General features: G+C 44.2%; 1 protein-coding gene across 4 annotated transcripts in view; it reads left to right on the top strand.

Annotated features, from left to right (window-relative positions):
- LOC137430728 (intermembrane lipid transfer protein VPS13A) overlaps nt 1-14,382 on the top strand; it is a 149,678-nt gene that overhangs the window by 122,003 nt on the left and 13,293 nt on the right. For all 4 annotated transcript variants that reach the window (XM_078781541.1, XM_078781542.1, XM_078781540.1 and 1 more), the window contains 8 exons: nt 4,424-4,505; nt 4,630-4,699; nt 5,061-5,169; nt 9,026-9,145; nt 10,195-10,337; nt 10,466-10,661; nt 14,028-14,103; nt 14,209-14,372. In XM_078781541.1, coding sequence (XP_078637667.1) covers nt 4,424-4,505; nt 4,630-4,699; nt 5,061-5,169; nt 9,026-9,145; nt 10,195-10,337; nt 10,466-10,661; nt 14,028-14,103; nt 14,209-14,372 — 960 coding nt within the window. The remainder of the gene's footprint in view (nt 1-4,423; nt 4,506-4,629; nt 4,700-5,060; nt 5,170-9,025; nt 9,146-10,194; nt 10,338-10,465; nt 10,662-14,027; nt 14,104-14,208; nt 14,373-14,382) is intronic.

Genomic DNA, 14,382 nt, shown 5'->3' with positions numbered 1-14,382 from the left:
GCGGTTAGGGTGCCAGCTTGGGATCTTAGGATCCTGAGTTTGAATCCCGGCCGACCGCTGAATTAACGCCAGGGGGGTTGACTCAGCCTGTCATCCTTCCGAGGTCGGCAAATTGAGTACCAGCTTGCTGGGATGAATGATCACGGTGTGTACCCCGATTAAGAATAGGTACACCGTATCCCTGCGCATCGAAGAGGCGACCAAGGGTTGGCGTCAGGAAGGGCATCCGGCCATAAAAACATTGCCTCAAACAGGGAACCATGATTGTCATGGGGCCCGCAAGGCTGACCCCTGCTCTAGCGGGGAAAATGGCCTTAAAACAATCATTCATTCATTCATTCATTCAATCTGAAACTTTTGTGAAACAAAAAGGATCTGGCAAAGGATTTTAAGCACCCAATAAACAGGATTAAACACATACAGACTTGGCATTTAATATGGAATATTTTTTTTGTGGGGGTGAACTTACTTTTCAAGATGACTTAGAACCAAAAGTTCATTGGAATTATGTTGAAATTATTCTAGATTTTGTTAATGTGACCTTTAAAAGAAACAAAAACCACATTTGACATTTCGAAGCAAATAAATTGATCCTTGAAAGTGATGTAAACTGATATCGAACTCAATTCACGGACAGTACTGTGTTAAACTTCTGTGCGTTTTCCAGAAGTATCTCTTTATTTTGCACATTAGCCAAAAAAAAATTCAACAAAAACAAAAGCTAAATTATGACTGGGATTACGGACAATAAAATTACAGTTCAGTACTTCGTGTAACCCCCACGAGCATTCAGGAGAGCACGTACACGTCGAGGCATGCTGTTCACGAGATTTGCCAAGGTTTGGACAGGAATCGCTTGCCATGCAGTGACAATAGCCTGCTGCAATTCACACACAGAGGCAGGCTGCTGGTCCAACTTGGCGATTTGACGCGTTAATTCTGCCCACAAGTTCTCTATTGGATTCATATCCGGGAACATGGCAGGCCACTCCATATGCTCTACACCATGGTCAGCAAGAAAGTGTTGGATCATGCGAGCACGATGAGGCCGTGCATTGTCATCTTGGAAGACAAAGTTTCCTCAAAAGGCTGCACGAGCAAATGGAAGCAATGTTTCTTCCAGAATGACCCTGTACTTGAACTGGTTCAGGTTTCCATTCAGAACAACCAGGTCAGTTTTTCCCCCTGCATGAAAAGCAGCCCAAACGGTCACCCCACCACCTCCAGCTTGCACTCTTGGCACGATACAATATTCGTTGTGGGCTTCATGCACTTGTCTGCGCACTCGGACGTGGCCATCTTGACGATAGACCATAAATATAGACTCGTCACTGAAGGTCACATGATTCCAGTGTCCTGGCTGCCATTGACGGTGCTCTCTGGCCCACTGCAATCGGCGCTGGCTGTGTTGTCTGGTCAGGCGTGGCTTTCTCAGGGGACGCCTGGCACGATAGCCTGCTTGAACCAATCGTTGGTTGACTAGCCTTCTGGATACAGGCACATTTGTCAGTTGCTGCCACTCAGCCCTAAGCCAATTAGCTGACTTGGTACGGCCATTGCAGACTAACTGGTGCAGCTGGCGATCATCTCTCCTTGTGGTTCTGCGTGGACGTCCTGGCCTCGGTATTGGAGTAGGGACACCCCTCTGAGCATTTCGTTTCAGGATCTTTGACACCTGACCTTGAGTGATGCCATACTGCCGAGCAATAGCCCGCTGTTTCATGCCAGAATTTCGTAAAGCCACCACTCCATGACAAACAGCATTGTCAAGTTGACGGACCATCTCCAGAGGAAGCGGCAATAACTTTTGTAGATGTGCAGCAGTTGTTTTCCACTAATACAGAACGCAACAAACCCTTATATACCCGATTGTGAAGCCAATCGTCAAATGTACCTGTCCTTACATTTTGTCACGCCACCTGTGATATAATCATGTTATTGACTTCTTGCTGCGAAAGACAATCAGTGACATGGTTCTTTCAACAAAGACATCACCGAAGGGTAAAAGAAACTCACCAGATTGATATACTGAGTTCAGAAAGTAACCCCAAGTCAAGAAAAAAAAAAATATTCCATATTAAATGCCAAGTCTGTAGATCAACGACAGGAGTGGAAGAAACCTAGCCAATCTAATATTATGACGTGATACACACAAAGCACAGAGAAGGCAGAGAGTGCAAGACCACAGAGGAGGCTGAAGAAGACAGAGAAACCATCGACCTGTCTGCGATGGCAAAGTAATACGCCCATAGACTCGACTTCTTCATGGGAGATTCCAATGATTTTGATTCATACCTTGAATGTGGATAATGTCCAGTTAGCCATGCCATGATCTACACTGATGGTTCTCAGATCTATGCTGAGTTCTCAGATCTCAGATCTACACTTGACTGAGATTATCTGTGTTTGTGCCAAATATACCTCCACTAGTATGGTAACAAACAGGAAAGAGCAGACGTGGTCTCAAGTCTTCATGCATTGGTTCCAAAATATGTAACATATCCTGAACTCTCAGAAGTCAATATCCCATTTGCACATTTGTGCACTTTTATGGGTACATGTGTATGTATATAAATGTGTCCCCTGCCCTTAAATTATCATCGCAATGGCACTGGGTTTGGTGAAAAGTATGCCTTTCTCGTGGAGAACCTTATGGTTTCTGAGTTAAATTTAGTCATTGAGATTTTTGTCATGTGTCACTTGGTGGTTTTCACTTGGAGGAAATGTTGAGTTGGATCTTGGAGACGGCGTGAAGCTGGAAGGTGTGAAAACATTTTGCTACCTCGGAGACATGCTGAATGGAGAAGGTCGATCAGACTCGGCAACGGTTGCTCGAGTGAGATGTGCATGGAAGAAGTTTCGGGAATTGAGTGGCGTGCTGATGAGGAGGGGAGTGTCGTTGAAGCTGAAGGGAAAGGTGTATGCTGCATGTGTGAGAAGTGTTATGATTTATGGGAGCGAGACATGGGTAATGAATGTAGAGCAGCAACGAAGGCTGGAAAGGGTGGAAATGCCATGGTTTGGTCATGTGTTGAGGAAGGATGAAAGTGACTGGTTGAGAAGAGTGATGGAAATGAATGTAGAAGGAAGTAGAGGACGAGGAAGACCGAGAAAGACTTGGCTAAAGATGGTCGAAGAAGAAATGCGTGCAAGGGGGTTAACAAGGAGAGATGCAGAAAATAGGGCAAAATGGAGAAGATTGTCATGGGGACCGCAAGGCTAACCCCCACTCTTGCAGGGAAAATGGCCTTAAAATGCCTGTTGTTGTTGTTGTTGTTGTTGTCACTTGGTGGTTTTGAGAGGCAACTTTAAAGTAAAATAAAATTTAAAAAAACTATCTTATCACAAGTGATGTGATTACAAAACCCATAAGTCCACTTCAGCTTGTTGCCCTCTCACTATACATGGTCAGGACTGAGGTCGGGGTTGGTTCCAGCAGAGAGTGCAACTATACTCGGTTCCAGCTTGGATCAAACTTGGTATAACCGAATTATTTTTGTGTCTGATTCAGCTGGGGGTCTGCCTCGCCTCTAGTTCTATTTTAACTCTACTTTCACCTATATTTATGCAAGATCTAGGCTCGTCGAAGTGCAAGGAGACAAAGGGTAAAAAGGCAATGCACTGATAGAGGGGCGGTGGGGCGACAGTTGGATACATGAACCATGGGAGTGAACGAATAGGAAAAGAGTGAAGATGGGGAGGAAACGTAGTACCCTGCAAATAAGAGTTGGGTTCGTTCGGATGAAGAACTAGTCATGCTGGTGAATGCTATTGTTGATCTGCATCGGCAGACGGGTAGAACTTGGAGGTAGAAAGATTATGGGTCGGGATGAGGGATGACATGAGATGGTGTTGTACTGCTTGCTTGAAGGGCTAGAGTGAAGAGTTTGATTGAACAGTCTCCAGAAAGGCAGTTTCACAAACGTGGGAAACGAGGAACAAAGAGGGGAGGTGTGTGAAAAGCCAAGGTTTTGAGAGTACAACCAGGGGGTGGGTTACTGGAAGAACGGATGCATCCTGAATGAGCCGTTGAGGGTCAGAGTACTGAGATGGCAGAGGGAGTGTTAACGATTGCAGTCTAAATATCACACTGAATAATAAATAAATGAGTAAATTAAATAAAACGTTCAAAGAGGGAGAAGGTTTATATACCAATAGAGACGGTTATGGATATATTTGAAATATCAAATAAAAGATGGTTGGACTCAACGTTGCCGAGCCTCCACCGACGAGAAGCTCACGTTATCTTTTAGAGCTTCTCTGCAGGTAATCTGCTGAGACACGGTAACACGCTTTAAATCGCATATCCTCATCTAAACGCACTTCCATTTCTGCACAATACACAACCCAATGACAAACATCAGATTGTCACATCAGGCCATTGTGTCACGTTGCCTCTCACCGTCTCTCTGTGCTCATGCAGATTGACAGCCAGGTTCCAGGGGTCATGTTTCCCGTTGTTTTCCATCCTGTTCCTCCTCCCAAGTCATTAGCTCTGGATTCTGGTGAGCCTGTGTGAATATTTTTGTTTGTTTGTTTATTTTTCTATCTATCAGTCTATTTACCTGTTGTAACAATGTAACTAACGATGCATACGTGGAATTCCGTAACGTCCTTGTACCTTTTCAGAGCCAAAACCGTTTGCGGACGTAAGCATCATTACTCATCTGGATGAGCACAGCAAGATTACACAGATTCCGTGAGAGGCGCATTTCAATGATGACACAGAATTTGACAGATTAAACCACAAGGAACTGGATTGATCATAATGGGGGGAAAAGTCACAGGAATTGTTTATTGCTCAAGCATTAAGAGAGACTGAGACTGAGACAGAGACAGAGTCGGGGAATGTGGGAGAGAGTTGATTAGATCACAGTAAGAAGAGTTGATTGGCATTATGAAATCTACCAGGGTTTGGGTTGGGTGTGGGAGGTAAAAATTCCACCTCTTTGCATAGATAATCAATTTATGGCCCACATTTATATGAATCTTCACATTTTGATGTCCCGTTTGTTTGTTTTTATTTATTGTACTCGTATGGTACTCTTCTATCTGTACAGGTACTTCATGGTTCTCATCCAAGAGATGGCAGTAATGGTGGACATGGGATTTATCGGAGAACTTATGCAGATCTTCGCGGCAAGTTCAGATTCCGATGTGGATGTGCAGGTACGATGGGCCCTCAAATCCAGGCACTTTGCACATTCTATCTGTTGAACTTGTCGGATGATTGTACCTTTCACATTTTATTAACTCCTTAACACTTTCAATGTCAGAAGGAGCTGTAGAATCAATTGCAGCATAAAATTGGTAGCTTTCCAATAGCTTAATCCTCTTGGCCTCTTGCCTTTTTCGTATTGAAGCCACAATGATTGTTCATTTGTAAATTGTGCATTGCCGGGATGCATTGCCACGATGTTCGTTTGTAAATTGTGCATTCCCGTGATGCAATGCCACGATGTTCATTTGTAAATTGTGCATTGCCGTGATGCATTGCCACGATGTTCATTTGTAAATTGTGCATTGCTGTGATGCAATGCCACAATATTCATTTTTCAATTGTGCATTGCCGTGATGCATTGCCACGATGTTCATTTGTAAATTGTGCATTGCTGTGATGCAATGCCACGATGTTCATTTGTAAATTGTGCATTACTGTGATGCAATGCTACAATGTTCATTTTTAAATTGTGCATTGCCGTGATGCAATGCCACGATGTTCATTTGTAAATTGTGCATTGCTGTGATGCAATGCCACAATGTTCATTTGTAAATTGTGCATTGCCGTGATGCAATGACATGATGTTCATTTGTAAATTGTGCATTGCTGTGATGCAATGCCACGATGTTCATTTTTCAATTGTGCATTGCCGTGATGCATTGCTACGATGTTCGTTTGTAAATTGTGTATTGCTATGATGCAATGCCACGATGTTCATTTTTAAATTGTGCATTGCCGTGATGCATTGCCACGATGTTCATTTGTAAATTGTGCATTGCTGTGATGCAATGCCACGATGTTCATTTGTAAATTGTGCATTGCTGTGATGCAATGCCACGATGTTCATTTTTAAATTGTGCATTGCCGTGATGCAATGCCACGATGTTCATTTGTGAATTGTGCATTGCTGTGATGCATTGCCACAATGTTCATTTGTAAATTGTGCATTACCGTGATGCAATGCCACAATGTTAATTTGTAAATTGTGCATTGCTGTGATGCAATGCCACAATGTTAATTTGTAAATTGTGCATTGCCATGATGCAATGCCATGATGTTTATTTGTAAATTGTGCATTGCTGTGATGCAATGCCACGATGTTCATTTTTCAATTGTGCATTGCCGTGATGCATTGCCACGATGTTCATTTGTAAATTGTGTATTGCTATGATGCAATGCCACGATGTTCATTTTTCAATTGTGCATTGCCGTGATGCATTGCCACGATGTTCATTTTTCAATTGTGCATTGCCGTGATGCATTGCCACGATGTTCATTTCTAAATTGTGCATTGCTGTGATGCAATGCCACGATGTTCATTTGTAAATTGTGCATTGCTGTGATGCAATGCCACGATGTTCATTTTTAAATTGTGCATTGCCGTGATGCAATGCCACAATGTTCAGTTGTAAATTGTGCATTGCCATGATGCAATGCCATGATGTTCATTTGTGAATTGTGCATTACCATGATGCAATGCCACGATGTTCATTTGTAAATTGTGCATTGCTGTGATGCAATGCCACGATGTTCATTTGTGAATTGTGCATTGCCGTGATGCAATGCCACAATGTTCATTTGTGAATTGTGCATTGCCGTGATGCAATGCCACGATGTTCATTTGTGAATTGTGCATTGCCATGATGCAATGCCACAATGTTCATTTGTGAATTGTGCATTGCCATGATGCAATGCCACAATGTTCCTTTGTAAATTTTGCATTGCCGTGATGCAATGCCATGATGTTTATTTGTAAATTGTGCATTGCTGTGATGCAATGCCACAATGTTAATTTGTAAATTGTGCATTGCCGTGATGCAATGCCACAATGTTCATTTGTGAATTGTGCAGTGTGATGAACCATTTTTCAGCCAGTGGGGAAAAACTGTTTCCGCTGATGTTCCTCTCACCCCCGTAAGTTAGAGCTGCGATTAGTAATTTGTTCAGGGTACCTGTGATAGCTCGCCTACTCTTCGTGAAGTACACTATGGGATCTTTTATTTAATGTCCACCAACTAATGCTAGCAGACGGGACGACAGTTTAACGTCCATCCGAGGGACGGCACACTCATTGCGGAATCACCCTGCCCGTGAAACACAAGAATGACAGTTTAAAACTAGGTCGGGTTTAAAACCCAGGCTAGACAGCTTAGAGGTGAGTGTGTGTACCTCTTGTCTAGGCCATCCTACCAGCCCTTATTCTTTGCCAGTTTTACATTGATATTTTATGTGCATCCAGGGAATGATGGCATTTTAGAAAGTAAACTACTCGGTGTTGAATTGGTCATGCTAGTTCAGCATTCTTCATGTATACATGAAAAAAGGACAAAACCTTAAATTCAAGCACTCAAATATGAAGGTTCTCCGTGAGGTGGAGTAAAATGCCTCTCCATCGTCGTCCATCGTGCAGATACGGCTGAGCTCCTATGCCTCGTAACATGATGGGCACAGCTACACATCTCATTGCAAGGATTACAACAAAACCTCTAACTATCCAGAACCCATCCCGTAGGAAATGTTCTCTCCCAATCCACTTGACAATGAGTCAATGACGATCGTATTTTTTCATTTTCTGATTCTGTACTCTGTCCAGATAAGTCCTCATTTCTCTCCACGTTACACGGTATTATTTAGTTATTGTATGTGGTGGAAGTGAGTGGAGATATTCAAAGACGGTTAGTGTTCGGGAGAACAGGAATGGCAGGAAAAAAACAAAACGAACCAAGAGGAGGCTGGTGAATGCTCCAGTATTTCCAGTTGCAGTGTATGGATGAGAGTCGTGGACAGTGAAAACGAAAAAAGGAAAACTGGCAGTTTTGAAATCTGGTGTTTGAGACGAGTGTTAAAAATTCCATGCATTTCAAGAAGAACAAACAATTCGGTGATTGAAGACAATAGATCAACATGTATATGAGAAACACTGATGCTGAAACAGAAGCTGTCATACTTCAGACACATCGTGCGTCCAGAGAATGAAAGTTTGGAGAAATCAACTCCGCTGGCTGTGGTTGAGGAAGGAATTGGAGGAGGCAGAGCTCGTACATGCTGGATGGATGAGGTAAAGGCTACAATCAAGATGTCTCCACCAGAGCTTCAGGAAGGAGTGCAGGATGGGGATGTTTGGAGAAATCTGATCATGAACGTCACCAGAAGTCTGACACGACTTCACGGAACTAGATAGCTGGATATGTTGTGGAACCCGTCACATTTTTTTAACTCGAATCGCCGATAGTCCATTGCATGTTTTTTGCGTACGAGCAGAATTTTCCGTATTGCGTAGGCCTCAACACCGAATGCGTAGAGGTCAGCAGGTATGTATCTGCTTATCTCTGGAAATGTGATGCGAATGTTTGATTTAATTTAAATTCAAGACTTCCTGTTCACTTCGTTTTACCAATTTCGCTTTTATCCCACAATGGTTGATAAAACTGTTCCATCGCCGTCCTGAGCCTTCCTCCCGGTTGACTTGATGTTGCTAGAACGAACTTTTCAATGTTAAATAATATGTAGATTTTTCTCACAAAATGATTGTTTCCAAAGAGAAAGTGCAATGTTGCAATATTTAGGAAATGAAATTCTGTTGCTCACGTGAATATTGATCACTATTAAGAGGGGAAGGTATTTGTCATCAACTGAATGACCCCCCCCCCCCCCCCATTTTTTTTTACCCACATACTGTAGTTATAAAAGGAATTTCAATGCAGGAGGGAGGCTATTAGGCCCAAACAAGCCTGTGCAAACAGGTTTATATTCGATTTTATTTTTTGCAAGTCTTTATTCCTCTTCCTGGTTTACTCACTGAAGGCGGTGGTGAAGCAGTTTGAGAAGGATCTGGAAGAGTTACGAGTCGAGCAGCAAGCGACTGCCGCGGCCGACACCTCTGCCGTTAGTTTCTACGAGCATCTACATATCTCTCCACTCAAGGTGCCAAATCGTGGGAGGAATTACCTGAGTTGTTTCCTGCTTAATTGTACCATGATGAACCTCTTTGTCTTCACACTGAACTCGAGAACAAACAGCTGTTTGATTTCCAATGACACTAGCACAGTGAGGTAGGCCTCTGCCTGTAGGGCTAGCTTGTTTATCATCCAGCCTGTGGCTCTTTGGAGGAACTCACATGGTGTGTGGCTCACGCATGGTGTGTTACTTTGGTTGAACATTGTATGAGGAAGGGGGGGGGGGGGGGGGGGGAAGGTAATTTTCTGCCATCTATCTATAATTCCAGTAATCTCTGTGTGTATGTATGTATGTATGTATGTATGTATGTCTGTGACCGCTGTTTCTCGACAACCACGGGTCCGATATACTTTAAACTTGCCAGGTATATTGCTGGGGACCCGAGGATGTGCCTTTTCAAGGTTTCATATTAATCGGACAAGTAGTTAGCGAGCTATGTCCAAAAAACGATTCAACCAATCAGAGAGCAGCGAGCTATCACGTGTGCCGAACGTGCCGAACAGACTCTGCCTCGGACGGCACATTTGAGAGCGTATTCATTTATTTCACGTTGGCAAACTATGTTGGCGTTAAACTATGTTTTAAAACTAATTAAAACTACTTTGCGATTCTTTCGCTTTCCTGCGCGTTTGTGCACGTTATGGCGATTTCTTTACCAAACTCCGCAAGCCGTTCGCTTTGGACCAAACCATTTCATGTAAATAGAGGGGGGGGATTGTCACCGTACTCGCAAGCCGTTCGCTTTGGACCAAACCATTTCATGTAAATAGAGGGGGGGGATTGTCACCGTACTCGCAAGCCGTTCGCTTTGGACCAAACCATTTCATGTAAATAGAGGGGGGGGATATAATTTTAGATATATATATATAGTACGGGCATGCCCTAGTATGTGTAATTTATATATAGATGGTACACATCCAATATTGACACTTTCATTCAGAAAGATGGAAATTTCCAGGGCTTGTGTTGGGTCTTTTCAAGGCATTACTGACCTTGCCCTGCCTGCGTCAACGCAGATCCATCTGAGCTTTTCTCTAAGCTCTGGAAGTTGTGATGAGGCTGAGAATGACAATGAAGGCCAACTTCCAGTAAAGGCCCTGACCGGCTTCCTCCAGGGAATGGGGGCTACCCTCACTGACCTCCAGGATGTAATATTCCGGTAGGCCTAGTATGGGTTGGGTGGGGCTGAGGACTATAATTTGTAATTGTGTGAGATTAACTTTAAGGGTAGTCTGCCATTTTAACGAGCAAATACAAGCCCCCCCAAACACATCTCCACCCACCCAGGCTGGCCTTCTTTGAAGTGAAGTACAAGTTTTACACGAGTAACCAGCTGATGGGAGAAGCCATCTCCCACTACAGCAAGCAGGCTCTGAAGCAGATGTACAAGGTGGTTCTTGGCCTGGACGTGCTGGGGAACCCATTCGGCCTCATACATGGCCTTTCTGAAGGAGTTGAAGCATTTTTCTACGAACCCTACCAGGTGCAATATTGGTAAAAGATATGCTGTTGTGAATAAGATGGATGGATGGTGACTGTTAAATACATAATTTATGAATACATAAATGACTTTGCTCTCTGCTTTCTTCCCTTGCTTTCCCACACTCCCTAATCTTCCTTCCATCTCCTCCCTTCCTCTTCCCCATACCCTTTTTTATCAATATAATAACTAAATGACTTAGTATCGGGCATTACATGCAAGCCCATGAACAAAGATGAACTGATTAGATTTTGGGGCCACGAGGTCAAAGGTCATGTTAGGTAGACATCCTGTTACGACGATAACTCTTGTCACCTAACCGTCCATAACTTTAAGAAATGTCGTGTTACATATTGTTTGTGGCCCCTCTCTCAATAGTGAAGAATCACTTTTAAAAATAGTAGCCGGATCTGGATCTTTATTTATTTATTTATTTTTGTATACAGCAATACCCCGTTTTACGCCATTTCGACCTACGTCAAATCCGACTTTACGCCACTCTTCTAGAGTAAATTTCAGTTCAGCGAACGTCATTATGTGCGACTTTACGTCACTCCGACATTATAATCGGAGGACGTGAAAAAAAAATATTTAAAATAAATAAAATAGTACATAAAAATTAACAATAAAAGAAGCTAAAAAAAACAATTTAAAATACAATAAAAAGCACATTAAAATATAAAAAAAATGTACGTATACGTACGCGTAGCTGCTGGTTCTCATTCAAAACAAAGGCGACGCCATATGCATTTTGTCCTGTGCTGTGGTCGCGTGCTTGCTTTGCCTTTCGCTGTTATTTTTGTGATTATTCCTTTACTGTGTAAAGGTTCCTTTACTGTGTAAAACAACCAACGCAACGTGGCAACGGCGAAACATGACGACGATGCCGGCTCGGACGACCGTGACCGTGTCATGCCTCGAGCCGGGGTGCCTCGCCGGCATCCGGCGTCGACAAACCGATGGATGTGTGCATGTGCACATGTGCATGGATTTGCAAATGCCTGCCTGTACGTCGTCGTTTCTGCGTATATCGCATCGTCCAGAAAAAAAGAAGCAAGCTACTTCGGCGGCTCGAGGAAAGACGGGGCACGCCTACGACTAGGAGGCGAGCGTCGATCCCCGGGGCGGCCAGGTTCACGGAACCCTGAGCTCGTTCGTTCGTCACAGACGACACGACACGACCACCGGTGAAACTGCTCGGACACGTTGGGTAAAGCACACCGTGGTGAAGCGGGCCGCGGAGCCACTCGGCACACAAGCCACCTCACGGTCGACACGTCCGTGCCGGTCACCCTGTTCGAGGAGAAGACCCGACTGATAGAAAACAACGGAGGGACTCCCGAGGGGAGCGGCAAAGATTCAGGGCGAAGCCGCAGCCACCTCCAGTTATTTACTCTAGTTTTACGGTGTTTGTCTTCATTTTAAGGCATTACGCCCAGTTTACGTCAAAAACCGAGTTACGTCACGGCTTATGGAACCAATTAATGACGTAGGCCGGGGTATTGCTGTACAAAAGTGAAGGCTCGCGTAAGAACTAACACATAAAACAAAAACAAACAAATACATGTCAAACATATAATAAAGGAAGCGGGAGAGAGAGAGAGGAAAGCACAACAACAGTAGGGAACAGGGACATCGGGAGATCTTTGGAAGGGAGAGGGCTGGGGCGGAGTACACGGTATAAAACAAATGGCCATTACTAGGACTTTCAGGAAGAACGGAATTTGAAAAATTTGGATTTGGAATGTATTAATGGGGGTAGAAAAGATCAAGGTTTTGGATGGGGGAAGATAGGAGATGACGGTGAACAGCTGTTTTGAAGACCTGGAAGGAGGAGTGGGATGGAAGAGACTGGGAGTTTGTTCCAGAGGCGGGGAAAAAGAGGAATGAAAGAGTGAAGGTGAGCAGTGAGTCTTGATTTTGGCAGTTTCACCAGAAGAGGGTTGCAGGCAGATCTTGTGCGATCTGTAGGAATATTTGGGGGACAGAGCACAGACAGGGCTGGGCGGGCTAGGCCAGAGAGGAGTCGGTAGAATACGGAAAGACCACCTCCCTGCCTGTGGTGAGCGAGTGAAGGCCCTCAGAATCAGCTTCATCGCGGGAGATTCCAATGATTCTGAATGCTTTGGTTTCTACAGCGTGAAGCTGAGCTGGGTGCAAAACCGGAGCACCAGTCCAGAGGGGGAGAGCAGTACTAAATCAATCTGCGGATGAAAGCTTTGTATGTGGTGAGAAGCTCAGAAGTGCCAAGAAAGGACTTCGCACGATGGAGGATGGATGCCCAGTCGGCGACTGGCTTTGGAGGCCAGCTTGGAAAATGTAGTTTTCCCAGGAAAGATCATGGCAGATAGTGAGACCGAAAAGCTTGAGTGACAGAGCTTCTTTGAGAGGATTGTTGAGAAAGTAGACGGGAGGGTTATCCAGACGGTCTTTTCAGAAAGACATAGTGAGAATATGAGATTTGTCAGGATTGAAAGACAGTTTCCACTTGTTTGACCAGTTTGTGATTTTATCCAGGTCTGCAGAGAGTGAAGAGGCCGATCTGAGGGATGATGTATGGAGCGGTAGAGGATGGAGGCATCAGGAAAAATATAGAGGATTTTCCAGAGAGTCGGAGAGATCATTAATGAAGACCAGAAAACGCACAGGGCCCACAACACTGCATTGAGGAACTCCAGCCTGGACAGGAAGGGGAGATGAGAGAATTCCATTCAGAGCTGCATGATGACTACAACAGGAGATGAAGTCCACGATCCATGTGTGGAGGTTTCCATGGATAACATAAGAGGAGGGTGGGGTGCCAGACTGTATCGAAGGCACGAGATATGTTAAGGGAGAGACGGCTCTGATTTCCTGTTTGGCATTGAGAACCTCCATCCATTGTTGAGACAGCAGAAGCTGCATGTCCAGAGTAGAGTGGCCTGGTCTGAATCCAAATTGATGATCAGAGTTCAAGCTACTGGAGAAGAGGAATCTTCACCAAAATTGAATCAGTTTGTCCATGTCACACACAAAACCTGTCCATCAAGTTTCGTCTGAATCCTTCCATAACTTTTTGAAATATCTTGCTCACAAACAAACAAAACGGGCGAAAACATAGCCTCTGTCCACCAGGAAACTGCTTGTTTGAAGCCTCTAATATGATTGCTGTTGTCTTTTTGAAGAATATTTGTGACCAAAGTAGTTTCCTGGGAAAATAATGCACCAGGCAATTTGTCATTCCTTCGGGGTGAGGTCCGATGGCACTAAGCTCCTGCCCTGCCTTGACAATGATACCTGCGTAATTATAATTGTGCTTTTTGTTTTCAGGATGGTAGATGGTGGAAGGCTGTATAAGTTTTTGATTTCTGTTGTGCGTGTCCTTTGAAGGGTGCAGTGCAAGGACCTGAGGAGTTCATGGAAGGAGTTTCACTTGGTGTGAAGTCACTGCTAGGGCATGCTGTTGGTGGGTATGCCAAAATTATGTGACCACTACAGGTGGAAAGCTACACAATTTAACCTCCGTTCTGTGAGATTGATTCAGTTTCCTGTTTATTATTTGTTTTGCCAGGAGGGGCAGCTGGTGTTGTTTCTCGCATCACGGGGACTGTGGGAAAGGGTTTTGCTACCATGTCAATGGACGAGGAATATCAGCAAAGGAGACGAGATGCCATGAACCAGAGGCCTAAAGACCTGCGTGAAGGACTGACGCGTGGAGGGAAAGGACTGCTGAAGGTGTGGCACT

The sequence above is a fragment of the Myxine glutinosa genome, chromosome 7, assembly GCF_964187855.1.
Source record: "Myxine glutinosa chromosome 7, kmMyxGlut1.1, whole genome shotgun sequence".
NCBI classification, from domain to species: Eukaryota; Metazoa; Chordata; class Myxini; order Myxiniformes; family Myxinidae; genus Myxine; species Myxine glutinosa.
This window is presented reverse-complemented; position numbering and strand designations above follow the sequence as displayed.